This window comes from Jatropha curcas, chromosome 2 (assembly GCF_041381405.1).
Source record: "Jatropha curcas cultivar XTBG-Jc1 chromosome 2, XTBG_Jcur_1.0, whole genome shotgun sequence".
Lineage (NCBI taxonomy): Eukaryota > Viridiplantae > Streptophyta > Magnoliopsida > Malpighiales > Euphorbiaceae > Jatropha > Jatropha curcas.
Window position 1 is genome coordinate 31,669,418 of NC_143152.1, and position 17,031 is coordinate 31,686,448.

Below are 17,031 nucleotides of genomic sequence, written 5' to 3' on the forward strand. Positions count from 1 at the left end.
TAGTCGTTACTCACCAGCTACCACCACCAGTGATTACTCACTAGCCAGGCCACCACCACTAGTCTTTACTCACAAACTAGCCAGGCGACGACTGTCATAATATATCTTTTTTTTCATATATAATAATAAAATTCTAAAATACTTTACTATCTTCCGGAAACAAAAGAGAGATTAAATATTTTAATCTTTATCGAGGAAAATTCACTTTTCCCTTTAATTTTAGAGGTTGGTTCACTTGCATATAACGAAGACGTACCCGTCAGCAGTGTAGCTGCGGCAAGGAGTTCCATTATTGCTATGTAAAACTCTTTAAAGCAATGAGATTACAGCCCAGTGGCAATTCTGCAATAAGACCAACTGAACTTTCCAGTATGTGCTAACTACTAACCGTCGAGAAAGAAAAGCTGAAATATTGAAAATTAACTGCATTCAGTTACTTAAAAAAGGAACATCACAGGCTCAAAAGAATAAATACAGGTAAAATGTTTTCAAGTCTCTTGGCCCTTTTTTTTTTTTTTTTTTTTTTGCATTGGCTCACTTCCCTTGAGATACGTCACTTCATCATTTTCATTCCAATGAACTACATTCCTTGAGATATGTCACACATAAGAACTTCAAATACCTGTTCTAGAAGTTGTCCACTTCATTTTGTTTTCTGGTTCCCCTTCAAGTTTTTTTCCCCGTGTTTGGTTCTTTTTTAGTTTTTTAATATTAGCAAGAAGGGCATGAAAGGTATGAGTGTTTCAGTTAGAGTAATTTAGGGAGACATTCTCAGCATGCTTGGTTCATTTGCTGCTACTTCAAGTTGAATTCCCTAATTTGGCACGTGAAAGCAGTTCATATTCTTTTGGTAGGCGAATCTGGAAAAGGGTCTATAAAACACAGATAACAGGACGCTGTGATTGTTCAAGTTGGAGTGTTGCTAGCAGAACTTGAAAAGCCTAAGTGTCTAACTTTACTGCTTACTTGTTCTTGAAGAAATTCCCAAGTTGTTCAGTGTTAAATCATGGAAAATGGTTATCAATTATAATAAGAGGCTTGTGGTTCTCTAAGCATCTGCGTTAATTTGAAGCCCTTTTCAAGTGCAAGCACTTGAGAAGTTCTCCAAATTTTGTTGTAGTTGCTGGATAATTGAGAGGAGTTCTAAGTTGTTCCTTTAGAAACTTATAAAAGATTAAAGCTGTCTGCCATTTCTTGTTCAAGCCATGGCATCAGTTTTTTATTTCCAGTCATCACCTTATATTTTGAAAAATTCAGAAATGAAGCCTCAGTTTCAAGTGAGGGTTAAGTGTTTGGGTAGTCATGATTCGACAGCGCTGTCATCTGATTCAGTTTCAGCGAATGGAACTTCTTTCATTGGACAGAAAGAGAAGAATGGAGCTCTTATTGATGGATGCGTTAGGGAGAAAGGGGAAACTGGGCCTTTAATTGATGAAGGAGATGGTAGATCGAAGTCTAGAGTTGAGAAAAAGTGGGTGAAAGATGTTTCACAAGGTTTGAAAGTGTTGTGGGATGATGGATATGGAACTAACACAGTAAAGGATTATCTAGATGTCGCCAAGGATATGATTAGGCCTGATGGAGGGCCACCTCGTTGGTTTTGCCCTGTTGAATGCGGGAAACCTCTAAAAAATTCTCCAATTCTTCTGTTTTTACCAGGTAATCGTTGCCCCCTCGTGGAGACTCTAAGTTGAGATTTGACTGTGCTACAAGTTCTATAGAGAGAGAACATTTGGTGCTTGATCAGTTTTTCGTGAATTCAACTTTTAGCTGTGAAATCTTTTAGGATTTTAAAATTTTGAATTTTTCATTTGGCTTTGATGCATACAGGGATCGATGGTGTTGGCTTGGGACTTACTTTGCACCATAAAGCTCTTGGGAGGTAAGTTCTTTTGTTTCTGCCTTTACTATAACTCAAATATGTTTTTGGTTATCCATCTGAAAAAAAAAAAAAAAAAAAACAAAACAAAACAAAAACAAAAACGACAGTGAAAGCATGTTAAAATCATGTTGTATGGGAAATGAAATAGGCACTGTCTTGGAACAATCTGTATCTGCTCTCAGATGACTGTTCCCAGAACACAGATTGCTAATATTATATTGTGATCTGTTTGCCGATTGAAAATTCACATTAGGGTGAAATTCTGCATGAGCATCCTCTTTAAAAACTGTTTGAACAGATCCAAATTTATTGCATTGATGCTTTTCAGCAAAGGAAGCTGTGAACATATGTTTCAATACATAAATGTGACCATGTAATAGTGCATGATCTATCGATGTCTGAATTCAATGCCTTTGGCCCTTTTTGTTGTGCATGGTGGTGTGTGCTGTGTGCTTTCATACAAGATGCATGAATTACCCTATTTCAAAGAGCTAGTTAACAATCTATCCTCTTTCAATTTCATGTTGTAACCAGTGTAAATTGTAATGCCAAATGGTTAATTCATGTTTGACTCTGTTATTTTTGGCTCAGTTGAAAACGTAATTTCTACTATTATAATTTTCATGAGTGCAGGGTGTTTGAAGTTCAGTGTCTTCATATTCCAGTGTATGACAGAACACAATTCGAAAGTATTAGTCTTTGATCCTGGAAACTTATTGGTATTAACCTTTTCGAGTTATTTAATGCCTCTGTATTGATAATTCACCACGACGAATTTTATTTCATGAAGTGTTGGTGAAATTTGTTGAAGAAACTGTGAGAATTGAGCAAGCTTCGTCACCAGCTAAGCCCATTTATCTAGTGGGTGATTCTTTGGGGGGATGTCTAGCACTTGCTGTTGCTGCCCGTAATCCTAAAATTGACCTTGTGTTGATACTGGTTAATCCAGGTCTGTTCCAAGCTAAACGGGAACCTTTTTCACACTTATCTTTGGCAAGACCTTGTTGCTACTCTCCATCTTAGTCTGACATTTATTGCCTTTTGTTTTAGCTACATCATTTGGCAGGTCACAACTACAACCCTTGCTTACTGTCTTAGAGGCTTTACCTGATGGGTTTAATAATGCAGTCTCCTATCTTCTTAGCTTCATTATGGGTACACCATACATGATCTCTTTCTCTATATTTCTATTTTTTGTTCTTCTAGTTTTTACTGCTTAAAATTTAGATCTGGGGACATGTAGCATGAATCTACTTGAATAACCCTTTGATTCGTATTGCACTTGGTAACATTCAGAACATCTAAATCAGATATCTTATAAGGCTTTAACTGTCAATATTAGGAAGAATTTTTTACAGTTTGACATTGCTTTGGTCTCCAATAAAAATAATGCAAATAATTTATTCTCCTCATCCAAAAGAGAAAATTGCTCTATTTTTTTTTTTTCTAATTTTCCTTTAATGACCAGGAGACCCATTGAAGATGGCAATGGTTGATATCGACTATGCGCTTCCTCCTAGATCAAAAATTGAAAAACTCTCTGGCAATCTTGTTGATTTGATACCACTACTTTCTGTAAGAAATTAATAATAGTGCTGCCTAGACTTCTTTTTATTTCTTTCCTTTTAATTGCTTCTGGTCTCTCGTGATGTGTTTAATTTCTCACAACTGGAGTTTCTGTTTGGAATATTTGTCTCCTGGGCACAAAATGGTCAGAATAGTAGATAAAATTGATTCTGAATTCCCACCATGTTGCTAATTTTCCGTGTTTCTGAATAAACTATGCTTCATACTAGGCATGATTTGCACTGTTGTGTAAACACGGTAATACATTAGAGATCCTAGCAGGTGTTTCTAAATGCTTGTTACAGTCGACTAGCAAAGTAATTGAAAGGAATATGACGTTAGCCATGGGCTGAATAAGGCTATCAGCAACAAGATTTTAGAATTATACTACAGCTGTTGGAAAATACCAATCTTTTGTTCTGAAATTTGAAAATTTTCTTGTGAAATCCTTAACGGCTCTCTCACGCTCTCAGTTTTGTAAGCAAAAATAATAATAAAAAAAAAAGAATAATTAACCTTTCTATTTTCTTAGAATTTTAGATACAGTTCAACCATCTAATAAAAAATTTATTTTATTTTTATTTCGTTGAATAAGTGGAAATGGCTGTACATAAAAATAAAATAGGTGATTTACATGTTGTGTGATTGAAAGACTGACTTGGTTCTGAGGTAAAATAAAATGCTTAATGTGCATTCAGGTCATTTTCACTATTTTCATCTGTTTAAATATTATTCTTAGGAATATGCATATATGTTAATATCTTTATTTTCAGGTTTTGGCCGATATCATTCCGAAGGATACTCTTCTTTGGAAGTTGAAACTGCTTAAATCAGCTGCTGCTTATGTCAATGCACGTCTTCATGCTGTAAAAGCTGAAGTGCTGGTGCTTGTTAGGTCTTCATTTTCCCTTGACTTAATGTGGTTCTTTTATTCTTTCTTCATATATTATATCTTTCTCCTCTGGTTTGCATATCAGATGTTTCCTAAAAGTAATTTCAAAATTGGCATCTTGATCGTTATTTTATATAATTATTTACTCACTAATCATGATGCATATCTAACTACTATGCTGAATTATACAATTTCATTAATGTTGCTGAAGGAAGTGTAAAATTTTAAGCCTTAATTCACTTTTGTAACAATAGAATCTTAAGACCGACATTTTCATAGGTTAAAGAGAGTCTAGCGTGCTTTATCAGCTTTCATAAAAATTTGTAAAAGACACCATAAAATACCCTGAAAGCTAATGTTTCTTTAGCATCAGAAGAACATGCCCAGAGGTTAGAATGCTGATTTCCCTATAATTCAAAGCCTCATCTCCAAGTTTCCTTATCCAATAAGATTACTCTAGTTTAAAGTAATAAGTCAAAGTAGATATGCTTAAATGAAACCACCTTTCACTTGCTCTGATGAGTCCTAAAGGTTCTTCACAGCAGTTGTTTCTTCCAAACATCAAGATGCATGCCTTTTTTTCTTCTTTTTCTGTTTCCTGTATTCTTTTTTCAAATAATGGGAACAGCTGAAAGTTTCCTAGACTAAGGCATTTAGTAGCCAGGTTTAGACAAATGTAATTGTTAGTTATTGCTTGGCACGTCTGTATACATCTGATAGCAATAAGTGTTTGGTTATTTAAATTGGGACCAAATATTTTTCCCTTATCAGAAACTAATGCTTAGCCCAAATTTTTACATGCTTGATTTTCTTTCTGATATTGCGTGCTTCTCATTTTAGAATTGGTAAAGATCAATGGAATACTGAAGTTTGTTGGTGTATTCATTATAGTGGCAAGGATTATATGCTCCCTAGTCGCGACGAAGCCAAGCGTCTTAGCAGTTCACTACAGAATTGCATAGTTCGTAACTTCAAAGACAACGGGCACACACTTCTACTGGTATGTGAGAAGAAGCATGTTATACATCTGAAATAAATGCCTTTATGTGTGTATATGTGTTCATGCAGGGCCTTGGATGAATGAATTCAAATTTGGAGACTTCTTTTATGCACTTTTAAGTTATAAATCATTAGACCTTTTGGTTATATCAAAATTTTGCACGAGCTGTTAAAGTTGAATCAATGCCTTGTATCACTGATCATTGAATAAGAACTTATCGGGGTCAGCTCTATGTTGACCGTCTTGCGTGTATTCTGTTTATCTCTTGATAAAATGGTCCTCGGATGGAATCCCATTTCTTTCTCTTTAAATTCCAATTTCTCATGAGTGGGGGTTCATCTGGGAAGCATAGTTTCGGGGATTAACTGCTCTAGCTGTTGTTTACAATGCCTCTCTCGATCAGAGAAAGTGGTGCCACAGTTACTTCAAGGCTATGTGCTGTGTATATTTTCTTTTTGTGCTTTTGTTTCGACATGTTCTCAATGCATTTTTGATCCATAAGCCCCACATCTGAATCGATAACAGTTGGAAATTAATTGATTGCAGACATGAAATTAATGTAGATGTCTAGATAATTGCACTTAGCATTTTTGTTTTCCGCACATAGGCTGTGAACTGAAAGCATTTCATGCAAGTTTTCATTTATAACAGTATACAATAAGCTTTTGAACATATAATGACTTACACTGAACAACTTCACGTTATGAGAAAGACAACTTCATTAGTTGTGCATATAGCTTGTACAGTTATTTTTCTGAACAGAAGCTTGATTCTTTACTGCCCCTAAGCTTCAATTCTTTAACACTTTCACTGGAGGACAAACTTGAATCTTGTTTTATCTTCTTTATTCCTGCATTAATAGTCTCCTCTTTTGATCACAGGAAGAGGGCATTAATTTGCTCACTATTATTAAAGGTACTGGCAAATACCGCCGTTCAAGAAGGCTTGATTTTGTCTCAGACTTTCTACCTCCTAGCATGTCAGACTTCAAATGTGTCAGTAATGAAGTACCAGGGTAATTCAGCAGATTTGTCATATGTTGTCTCTTAATGAACACTTTTGGGATGCAATTTGATCTAGCTCACTGAAATCTAGGGGTGGGCGTTGGGTTGATTTGGTTTGATGAGTGCCTACAAAAAACTGAACTGAATTATTTGTAGAATCAAACTGAATCAATTTGATTTGTTTGGTTTTTCAGTTGACTTAATTTTTCAGTTAAATTAATTTGGTTTTTAGGATTTTTAGTTTTTTTCAGTTTTAAGTAATAAAAACTGCACTGAACAAAAAAAAGTTCAGTTCTTTTTCCATTAAAACTGAAATCAAACCAAATTTCTTAAAATTCCTATAATTTTTATGCAAGGTTAATCAACCTTTTCTTTTCTATGTACTTGAAGTAAATTTTTAGAACTTCAATTTCAATCATGGGCGCTTCTTTTTTTTCTGTTTGTGGCTACACTTGTCTTTTTCTTTTATGAGTTAAAAAGACAACTAAAGTGATGGAGATGAAAAGGCAAAAAACTCCTTTAAGTTGCTAGCATGCTTATCCTTGATCAGACTCGTTGGTCAGTTGGTCTAGCTAATAACCATATTCACATATATTTCAGGCTTTTGAACTTTGCTGCTGGTTCTGCTATGTTCTCAACTCTGGACAATGGAAGGATAGTGAGAGGTCTTGCTGGAGTTCCAAATAAAGGTCCTGTCTTATTAGTTGGCTCCCATATGCTGATGGGACTTGAAGTTTTTTCCCTTATTGGAGAATTCTGGAGAGAGAAGAACATTCAAGTGCGTGGTCTAGCTCATCCAGTACTTTTTAGTAGGAGGTTTGAGGAGTCATCCAGTGAATTTTCTTTAGCTGATTGGGTTAAAGTGGCGAGTGCAGTACCTGTCTCAGCAAGCAATATTTTCAGATTGCTTGCAACAGAAGCACATGTGCTTCTTTATCCGGGAGGTATACGGGAGGCTTTGCATTACAAGGTCCACCAACTTTCTTGCGTTCACTTCAACATTTTTTTTTTTTTTTTGGAAGCTAAATCATAGATATAATTTTCTGTCGTTTTTCCTAATTGAATCAACAATATTGGTCTGATTTCATCAAACAAATTATTAACAGGCTGGTGGAGGATAAAAAATAGTAAGGTTGCTTTATATATTCACAGGTTATTGTTTAGCCATAGGTACCATACTAGTAGTTTCAGTTTTTCCCAGCCTGAAGCAGAGTTGCTTGTATGATACTGCACCACCATTACTATTATTTATTGCTTATTTTCAAAGCTTCCTTCCACTTATAACAGTTAGTGTGATTTCCAGGGTGAAGAGTATAAGTTATTTTGGCCTGATCAGCAAGAGTTTGTGAGAGTGGCTGCAAGGCATGGGGCTACAATTGTGCCATTTGGTTCTGTAGGAGAAGATGATATAGCAGAAGTGAGTTTGGCTCTCTTGTTTTTCCGTTTTGACTGCAATATCTCATTTCAATACTAGCGCTTAGTACTGATGGTAGAGGTGTTTTTGTTTCCTTCACTTCCAAACTTCAGTTAGCAGTTATTTTATGTTTATTATAACAATTCTATGCTATTGTCTGGATGTGGCAGTTTGTCCTCGATTACCATGATCTAATGAAGATACCTGTGGTTAATCACTATATTAGAGAGGCTACTCTCGCTGCTCCAAAAATCAGGTGATTAATCTCTATATACAATGACATTTACTTGCTTCCTAGAAATGGAAAACCATGTCAGCTTAAAAGATACTAGCTAGAACTTCTATATGGATTCTGTTGTTGAGAAAGATCATAATCTGATTATAGGGACGAGAGTCTAGGAGAGGTTGCAAATCTAGAATTATTTATCCCGGCGCTTTTGCCCAAACTACCTGGTCGCTTTTATTTCCTGTTTGGGAAGCCCATAGAAACAAATGGAAAAGAAGAGCTGCTTAAAGACAAAGGTTCTGCAAATGAGTTGTACTTGCAGGTAAAATCTCAAGTTAAAAGCAATATAGACTATTTGTTGAAGAAGCGAAAAGAAGATCCTTACAGGAATATCATTAACAGAACATTATATCGTGCATTACATTCCCCTTTGCATGAAGTTCCAGCATTTGATCCTTGAAAAATATATAGACAAGAAACTACCTAGTCTTAAACCTTCTGCAAAACTATTCATTTGCTGAAAGTGAATAGCGTACAAAAGAAAATATATGTAATGAATACTGTATTACTCTGATAGTTGAGAAAAACTTGAGCAAGGCAATTGCGTAGAAAGAAATCATGCTTTACTAGCTCTCTTGCTTAAATTTCACTTTCTTGATATCATCTGTAACAATAATCTTGTCTCTATGGAACATATTCCTTGAAATGAATTAGAGGAATTTCAACCGACAAAGTAAACTTTCCTTGTCGTGAAAAAGTCTTCATTCAGCCGGAAAAAATCCAATCCAACACGGGTTCTCACGAGCCATTTGCTCTCATAACCACTGAAATATAGGTCTCTGTCGTACACTGCCTGATCAGATGCCACCTGACCGTCCTGTTCCACATCTTGACTGCAGTGCCACCACCAATCCTTCTCACTAACAACAATTTGTACAGCCTACAGCTTGTAATGTTATTATTATTATTATTATTTTGTTATTGTTATTGTATTCTTTTTTTTTTTTTTCAAAATTTAAGTTACTTTGCCTTGCTGATAGCAAGATGAGGAAATCATTATACTTTTCAAATGGAATGGAATGTGATTCTCCCAACTTCTTAATTGCATAGAATCAAATTTCTACAAGTTGGAGAAAATGGGAAGACAGTGATGTTCAGTTTTGTTGGACGTTCTGTTTTCTGACTCATGGTGTAATAACGTTCCTCTCAGTTCAACATATTTTCTTTTCATCTAAAAAAAAATAATAAATAAAAAAATAAAGTAACTGTCTTCCAAGAAATGAAGGTCATAATCTAGAATAAGCAGAACGTGGTTCTGTCAACTTTTTATTTAATGGAAGAGGTGAAAATTCTTCAATATCTGACACGTGCCTAATGAATAAAAAAGCTTACCTTTAAGTTATCTCTTAGATAGTTAAAGTTGATTCTGTTGCCTTTTCTTTCGCTCCTTTATGCCCATCAGGTTAGCATCATAAATTCTGCATGCTGAAGCTACACCAAAATGATTTTGCCATATTCATGAATATATAGAATATGATTCTGAATGTAAATTAGAGGGAATTTCACATTGCAGAGAAAAGAGCAGTATATGGTCCTATTACCGGTAAGTCGAATCTTACGTCAGTTCATGTGAGGGTCTATATAAGAGAAAGTAACAGAAGCATTTTTCATAAAGCAGGAGAGGAAGTAATATAGTGCTTTACAGGAGAAAGGTCAAGTTATGGCTGGGTATAGTTACCCATACAGAAGCTCTTCTGCCTCCAATTCAGCAAGAATCGATGATTGCAGCAAGCCAAGCTATGCCTCTGATCATGTGTGCCGGCCAGTCATCGTTGATGCTGAGGGGAGGAAGAGTCCAATTGTTTTCTTTCGTCCAACACAGAACTCAGACTACTATGTTTCTACAAGAACTGAAACAATTGTTCAAGAGAATGTTATTTCGCCTTACTCACTGGAACACAAGCATATTCCTTACAGGTCACCTGATTCACCGGAGGGTTATGAAGTTGTTGAAGAAAGGTGGCATCTCCCTCCAAGCCCAGTTAAGGATCGCTCGCCAAAGGTTGATGAATTCTTCACCAAAGTGCAAACTGAGGCTAGCAGACCCAGGTTTAGCCCTATGAATGCATCAACACGGCGCCAGACTGCTAAACCCACTGGGTTTCAAGACAATACTGTTAGCTATGGCAGTGAGTTCAATGACCACAGCAAAAAAGAATGGGAAAAGCCCAGTGGTAATGCATACGAAAACAACTATGATTACTTTGGCAAGTATAATAGCAACACGGAGCCATGGGCTAAGCCAAGTCAAACAACATGGGGTGCAACACCCAATTCCATCCTCTCAAAACCAACGAATGGTACCAACACAGACACAAGATACTTCAACGGAAATGGGAAACCTTCTGGCACCGCTGCTCCACCTTTCCGTCACACAGGACCAGCTTATACAGGAAGCACTGAGCCGCCCATGATCACCCATGGTGGGTGGGAAAGGCCAAGTGCGTCAACATGGGCCTCAGCACCTGACTCTAACCTCTCCAGACCAACAAGTGATATTAACACAGCCATAGGGGTTCTAAAAGAAGCTGCAAAGCCTTCTGTCTATACTTCTCCAAACTCCAGATATACTGAACCGTGCTATACAGAAACCATTGACAACAAGGAAGCTGCAAAGAGATATGGCAAATTCAACTTGTCATCCCAGCCATACGCAACAGAAGATAAGTATACAACAACAATTGACAGTAGGGAGGCTGCAAGGAAGTATCATGGAACAACAATGTGAAATCAGTATCGAGAGGGAATGAAATTATCTATTTAGTTAAACCAGCACATGCTTCCTCAGATGATTTTAACAATGCTTGTCTCTTATATGCTGCTCATAAGTGAATGTAATATGATAACTACTTGCATCCAACTAATTAAATAAGCTTCCTGATATAGCTGCTCAAATTGTCGGTTTAGAAGAACAGAGAATTAAGAAAGAGAAGGAAAATTCTGCAAAGAATTATGTGATCTAATCTCCATTACAGCACAGTGAAAATATTTATACAAGAGCTATTCTAAAGTTTATTCATCAAACCTCCGTAAATCAAGGAAGTTTGTCTTCCAAACTAAAGCTTAAAGCAAGGTACATCACAGATTTTTCAACCTCTGCTATTTGACTTCATCTAATAGAAGAGATGGAGATTACAAGAAAACAAAATACAATAAAATCTATATGACTTCGCAAAATAATCTCCAATCAGCTACACTATTTTCATCAGCAAAATACATCCAAAATCCGTCAGCAACACTTACATCAATGTTACTTCAACGGAGCTGTAGCTCTAACCTTTAACACAAATAAGCTATCCTTCAAAGCAATTATATTAAATTAAAGGAGAATTCCTAATTAATGGTTTTTTTTTTATCTTATTCTTCTCTTCTTATGCATCTTCTTCTGGCCATGATTTGCATTTCAAGTTCAAGATATTCACAGGTTTCTCAAGTTAGATCATTTTTAACTGCTTAATGTATGGTCCGACACGGGTTCTTTCCCCAAGAAGAAGAAAAGAAGGGAACCGTCCGGGATCATCAATGATGTACAATTGAGTTGACCTTACTTGCTATCATGTAATGCATAATTAATAAAAAAAAAATTCAGATCTGCCAGAAAAGTGAGTCTTGAGCCATTTACTTAATTTTATATTTTTTACTTAGTTTTATATTTTAATTAGCAGAATTAGCCATGTTTGAATTGAATATATTTTATTTGGTTTTTAGGGTTTCTTAACTTTTTTTTTTTTTTTTTAAATTTGAATGAAGGGTTCTTTAACTTATAAATACTTAGTTTTTAGTTTGTAAGCAGAGATAACATTTTATGTAATTTGTTCGATTGAATTCAAGTGAGGCAAATTATCTTCGCTTTTTATGTAATTTGGGGTTTCTTCTTCGTTTTTCTTTTTTTTTTTTTTTTTTTTTTTTTTTTTTTTGGAAAAAAAATATATATTTTGGGCTTTCTTTTATCGTGTACCTTTCTAGTTTTCGCGTTTAGAGGGGAATGGAAGAAAGAATTATAAAATACGTAATACTTTCTATAAATTGGAGAATTTCAACGCATATCAGGGAAAACGCAAGCAAAGAACTTTTACTCTTAAAATTAACAATGACGGGGGGATGAGGAGATACCATGAAAGTATGACTGGGTTCATAAGTAAACAACTTGCTAAACATCTCAGTGAACTGAACTGGGCAAAAAACTTACGTCTCTAATTTCTGTTTATTGCTCAAATAAATGGCTGTACCACCTCGAGTTATCCCAACCACTTTCTGATATTTCTTGGTGAATTAAATAATCATGATTGCTGAGGTAAAAAGCATCCCTTCTTACCCTGTACAACTCCATATCCAAATTGTCAGAAGTTTGGTACCAGGACGAGATATTTTCCTTTGTTTCTTTGCTGTTCAGCTGGGTATTCTCTTTTTCCTGCTCATACACAACATGGATGCCAAACTTTTTCACCTGATAACCAGTTGACATAACCACTGAAACATTCAATTCATCTCCAACTTCCAGCTGATCCCCTAACTTCCAGTGGCTTAACCATAGCATAATCTCATCTGTTTCAGGAATTCCATGAAATGTTGGGCTATAGGTCCACCTCAGATCCTTGGTTTTATTCCAAACCTTTGTGTAAAGATGATCACCTGGTCCATTTCGTATATTATTGCATGTATACACGGTGCATATGTTTAAACCAAGGACATTGCAACCATGAGATTGGGCAATGCTAAAAGATATGGATGACCCTTCATTTTGCGGGTTGTACCAGCCTGGAACTTCATCTCCTGGAAGAAATATGCTACTTATGCCACATTCATGTAAAACCTGTGCCATTGAAATCATGATGAACAAAATAAATAAGGACAAACCAACCATGCACAGATGTTTGAAAGAATAGATGATTGAAATTAGATGAGGACATTAAAGACTACCTGGGGAGGGATAATCCTTGATGTCATCATCATAACGCTGCACATTTCAACTTTAATGCTTTCTGCAGACTTCAAGATGCAGAAGCCCAATTCATTGGCCATTTCCCTATCAAGATTGCTTATTGGCTCTAACTTGAACAAGCCCTGAACCTCAATTAATTGTTTGCAGTCGGTGAGGTTTAGCATCAATGATCGCATCAAGTTTGGCAGATTTGTAATTCTTTCCAATGCTTCACAGTTTTCTGCGCTCAATTCCTTTAAACTTGATGGAAGTTTAGAGAGTGATTGGAGATTCTTGCAGTGATCTAATATAAGGATCTCAAGCTTAGTAAGGCTGTTTATGGTTTCAGGTAGGCAATAAATTGAGTTTCCACTTAAATTTAAATATTTCAAGGAGGGAAGGCTAGTGAAGTCAATGGCATCATCCGATAGATTGCAATATCCAAGACTTAGGCATTCTAAAGAATGAGGTAGAAAGGTCAATGACAAAGAGGACTCCCTGCCTTGCCTTCGTGATGACCAGGACCAGAAGGTCGACTGTCGTGATGTAGTAGTAGAATTGACCATACCATCAGCATGAAGCACCTTTAGTGATTCCAATTTCCACAGTTCGCTGGGCAGCTGGTCAAGTTTTGAGCACCCAGAAAGAATAAGTTTGTCAAGTGTTCTCAACATCACAAATTTTCTTGAAAGCTTCCTGAGCCTTTTGCAATCTTTCAAGTTTAAGAGAACAAGTCTCTTGAGGTCTGCAATAGATTCATGAACTTCCACCAAATTTATGCAATCTTTCAGCTTCAATATTTCAAGATTAGGTAGCCCTGAGAAATCAGGAGTGCTGACAAGGTCATGGGAATGGCTAAGATTAAGGATTTTCAATTGTACAAGAACCTGTTCAGAAAGACAAAATAAGTTTTTAATGAAGATCTATATATAAGAGAAAAGAGAGGGAGAGAGTGAGAGAGCGAGAGGGGAAAATCATACCCTATTTCCACTCCAAACATGTTTTATACCACTATATCGCATGTCAAGAACAACAAGCTTCCCCAGGTATAAATTGGATGGTAAAGATTTCAAAGGGAACCCATGCCAACACAACCATATTAAACTTTTAGGAAAATGTTCATATCCTCCAATGAGTTTTACATAACTAAGTTGGAGCAGTTTTAATTTGTGCATCTTTGCAAATGGCTTTGTGTCAAAAACTACTTCATTTGACACAGGAAATGAGGTTGAAGTGCCAATCTCTGCAGATTGCCAGGATAAGAAGCCAAGACGAAGTCGTTTTGGCCTGGATTTGGAGATCAGATCTTCATAATATTGTCGTTTTGCACAATTTATACAAGAAATTGTATGCTGCTGGTCTGCCATTATAGCACGCAGATTGATGGTGAGGCCTTTAATTGCTTCCGTACCCTGCTTCGAAAATGAAAATCAAAAGAAATGAAGAAAAAAAAAATTATGATCATCTTGGTGCACCTGCAAAATACATAAAAACATGCACAAGAACAAGAAGTATGTTCATACAATATTTTCTCTCAAGACAGTAAATGCATCCTCATGATACCATAGCAGGCTACGTTTCCCCGGGTTCTCAGGTGCTTCTTGGCGAATAATTTCCCTTCCCATGTCTCTAAGCAAAGGATGCATCATCAGTTTATTGTCTTCATTGATAGTGACAAGATTTCGATCAATGAGATTTTGAAGTCCCACTTTTGTGTAGAACTCACAACCATCTAATATTTTAATTACATAATCTCCATTTCTTCCAATGAAGAAACAGGCAATGTGAAGAAATAAATTTTTGTCATGATCATCTTGTAGAGAATCATAGCTTATTCGGAGAATCTTGTGAAGTTTACTATCAGGAATTGCTCTCAACTTTTCTAATGCACTTTCCCATTCATCTGCAATATTTACAGATAGAGAAGAACCAAAAATTTGAAGAGCTAATGGGATTCCAAAACAGTGGCTTATTACTTTCTCTGAGTGCTCTTTGTAACCTTCAATAGGATAATCTTGTCCGAAGGCATGCCAACTGAAGAGCTGAAGTGACTCATTGTCATCCAACTCCTTAACTCTAAATTTTTTGTATGTTTCATAAGCACCAAGTAGACGCTCATGTCTAGTTGTTATGATCACTTTACTTCCTTCATAAAGCCAATCCCATGTTCCAAAAATTGCATTTAATTGTTCCAATTGATCCACATCATCAAGAACAATAAGAACTCTTTTGCAGCTTATTGCATCTTTGATCCTAACACTTCCTTCATCTACACTTTTTATTTTGTATGTCTTTCCATTTAGAAACTTTTCAATAAGTTGCTTCTGCAAGAGAATCAAACCATCAGGATCTTTCGAGGTTTCTCTGACATTAGCCAGAAAGCAACTGCCTTCAAATCTATCTAAATTTAGATTATAAACTGTCTTAGCAATGGTTGTCTTTCCAATACCTCCAATCCCATAGATTATTGCTATGCAAGACCCATTTGACCCATCTTGCAGCCATATGTTAATATCTTTTACACGAGAATCTATTCCAACTAAATATGAGGGAGCATGCAGTAATACTGAACGATTCAGTCTTTTTCCAACCTTTTTGACAATGTCCTGAATAAATTCTGCCTCATGCCTACAAATCAAGATCAAAGCAGTACAACGCACAGAAAGATTGCATCAATTCTCTGAATTTTAGAATTTCAATCACCTGGATTAGCAATTGATATGTTGAATGTGCCCTTTACAGATAGTACCATAGCTAATTTTTTGGTTCTATGATAAATAAAAATTTAAAAAAAAATGGCAAAAATAATTTAACTCTTTATAGTCTGAATATTTATATAGAAAGTTAAATTAAGCTTCACAATCATCTATTAGAATGACATAAGGCTGAAGGCTCTCTCACTATCAGTTTTATGTTCTTCTAATTTTACCTGCTCTTTTGGCAATCTTTTAGCTATTAATCTCAAATTTTCAAGGATGAAACATGAAAAGAAGGAGTTTTGATCCAAATCTTTCATATTCCAGTTCATATCATTTATCAAACTTCAAAATCCCATCTATTTTAGAAACCACGCCATTGAACATGTTAGATTTGGTACCAAGGAAATTTTTTTCAGAAATTACCTTCCTTGTAAGTCCATCCCACTCAAATCTGTAATTTCTCTAAGCACTGCCCTCCATTTCTCCACCTTATCAATCTCATCCTTAAATTGCTGTTCATGTCTAGCAAATGCTTCTGCATAACTCCCACTCTGTTCCCAGACTTGTGTTGGATCTGCATCATAGAAAACCGGCATAACAACAAAACCACTAATTTCCCTTTGTTCCATTATCTTCACAAGTTGATTAAGACACCATATTGAAGAGGCATAGTCTTTGGAGAACACTATTAGGCACATTTTCGAGCCTTGCATCGCTTTTTCAGTCTCCACATCAACATCATCTCCTCTCTCAATTCCATCTTCATCTCTGAAAGTGTGAATTCCAGCTTGCTCCAATGCTGCATAAAGATGATCACTAAAATTCTTGCCAGTGTCATCACCTTTAAAGCTTAAGATGACATGATAAGAGTATTGGTACCCTCTTGTATAGGCCATTCAACAAATTACTTACAGATAGTCTTAAGAGATGGAAATGATGAGGAGGCACGAAAGCTTGATACAACCCAAATGCTTTTAGGCAAAAAAAACAAAAAGGGATATAATAATCAAAATTTAAAAAACAATGCAAATTAAATTCAAGTTGATTGCTTTAAGCATCTAATTTCACTACAACAAGATTGTTTAAGACCAGAAAGAAATGAAAGTTTCAATGTTCTTGGTTAAAACTGGAAACCAAGAAGTAATAGAGAAATTGTAGAAGAATACAGAGCACACAAACTCTTAAACCATAAAAGAAAAAGAGCGAAACCAAAGCAAACCAGGCTTGACTTTGAAAATGAGTGATCAGTGATGGGTCGGTAAAGAGCTTCAATCAAACGCGCCAGTGAATTCTAAACAGTTATCTGTAGAAAATGAAGATATGCAAAAATGCCATTGGATTTGGATTTCTTTTTCCCTTTTATTTGA

At 35.9% G+C, this 17,031-nt stretch overlaps 3 protein-coding genes across 5 annotated transcripts; 2 read left to right on the forward strand and 1 right to left on the reverse strand.

Annotated features, from left to right (window-relative positions):
• The first annotated feature begins 885 nt into the window (after positions 1-885).
• LOC105647636 (phytyl ester synthase 1, chloroplastic) lies at positions 886-9,078 on the forward strand. Its single transcript, XM_020684742.3, has 13 exons — positions 886-1,659; positions 1,831-1,882; positions 2,516-2,571; positions 2,673-2,831; positions 2,933-3,037; positions 3,351-3,457; positions 4,222-4,343; positions 5,232-5,340; positions 6,222-6,355; positions 6,945-7,314; positions 7,648-7,761; positions 7,929-8,014; positions 8,144-9,078. The coding sequence occupies exons 1-13, from the start codon at positions 1,206-1,208 to the stop codon at positions 8,442-8,444; spliced, it is 2,169 nt and encodes a 722-aa protein (XP_020540401.3). The 5' UTR covers positions 886-1,205; the 3' UTR covers positions 8,445-9,078.
• A 428-nt stretch (positions 9,079-9,506) lies between these two features.
• Positions 9,507-10,925, forward strand: LOC149498629 (uncharacterized). The gene has a single exon (XM_089718195.1). The coding sequence runs from the start codon at positions 9,705-9,707 to the stop codon at positions 10,770-10,772; it is 1,068 nt and encodes a 355-aa protein (XP_089574321.1). The 5' UTR covers positions 9,507-9,704; the 3' UTR covers positions 10,773-10,925.
• A 1,165-nt stretch (positions 10,926-12,090) lies between these two features.
• LOC105647633 (disease resistance protein RPV1) lies at positions 12,091-16,997 on the reverse strand. Of its 3 annotated transcripts, XM_037640160.2 has the most exons (6): positions 16,577-16,997; positions 16,088-16,463; positions 14,489-15,593; positions 13,946-14,380; positions 12,965-13,852; positions 12,091-12,857 (listed from the first exon to the last, which is right to left on the reverse strand). In XM_037640160.2, exons 2-6 carry the CDS (start codon positions 16,375-16,377, stop codon positions 12,249-12,251), a joined length of 3,327 nt encoding a protein of 1,108 aa, XP_037496088.1. In that variant the 5' UTR covers positions 16,378-16,463; positions 16,577-16,997; the 3' UTR covers positions 12,091-12,248. The 3 variants fall into 3 exon arrangements, with proteins under 3 accessions (XP_037496088.1, XP_012089185.1, XP_012089184.1); XM_012233795.4 differs by having other exon boundaries at positions 13,946-14,377; positions 16,088-16,997; XM_012233794.4 differs by having other exon boundaries at positions 16,088-16,997.
• Between the last annotated feature and the right edge of the window lie 34 nt (positions 16,998-17,031).

Coding starts and splice junctions, on each gene's coding strand:
- LOC105647636 (XM_020684742.3), top strand. CDS start 1,206: ATGGCATCAGTTTTTTATTTCCAGTCATCACCTTATATTTTGAAAAAT. Junction 6,356..6,944: donor GTCAGTAATGAAGTACCAGG/GTAATTCAGCAG, acceptor CATATATTTCAG/GCTTTTGAACTTTGCTGCTG. Junction 7,315..7,647: donor GGGAGGCTTTGCATTACAAG/GTCCACCAACTT, acceptor TGTGATTTCCAG/GGTGAAGAGTATAAGTTATT.
- LOC149498629 (XM_089718195.1), top strand. CDS start 9,705: ATGGCTGGGTATAGTTACCCATACAGAAGCTCTTCTGCCTCCAATTCA.
- LOC105647633 (XM_012233794.4), bottom strand. CDS start 16,560: ATGGCCTATACAAGAGGGTACCAATACTCTTATCATGTCATCTTAAGC. Junction 15,594..16,087: donor GGGATGGACTTACAAGGAAG/GTAATTTCTGAA, acceptor CTTGATTTGTAG/GCATGAGGCAGAATTTATTC. Junction 12,858..12,964: donor CAAGGATTATCCCTCCCCAG/GTAGTCTTTAAT, acceptor TCAATGGCACAG/GTTTTACATGAATGTGGCAT.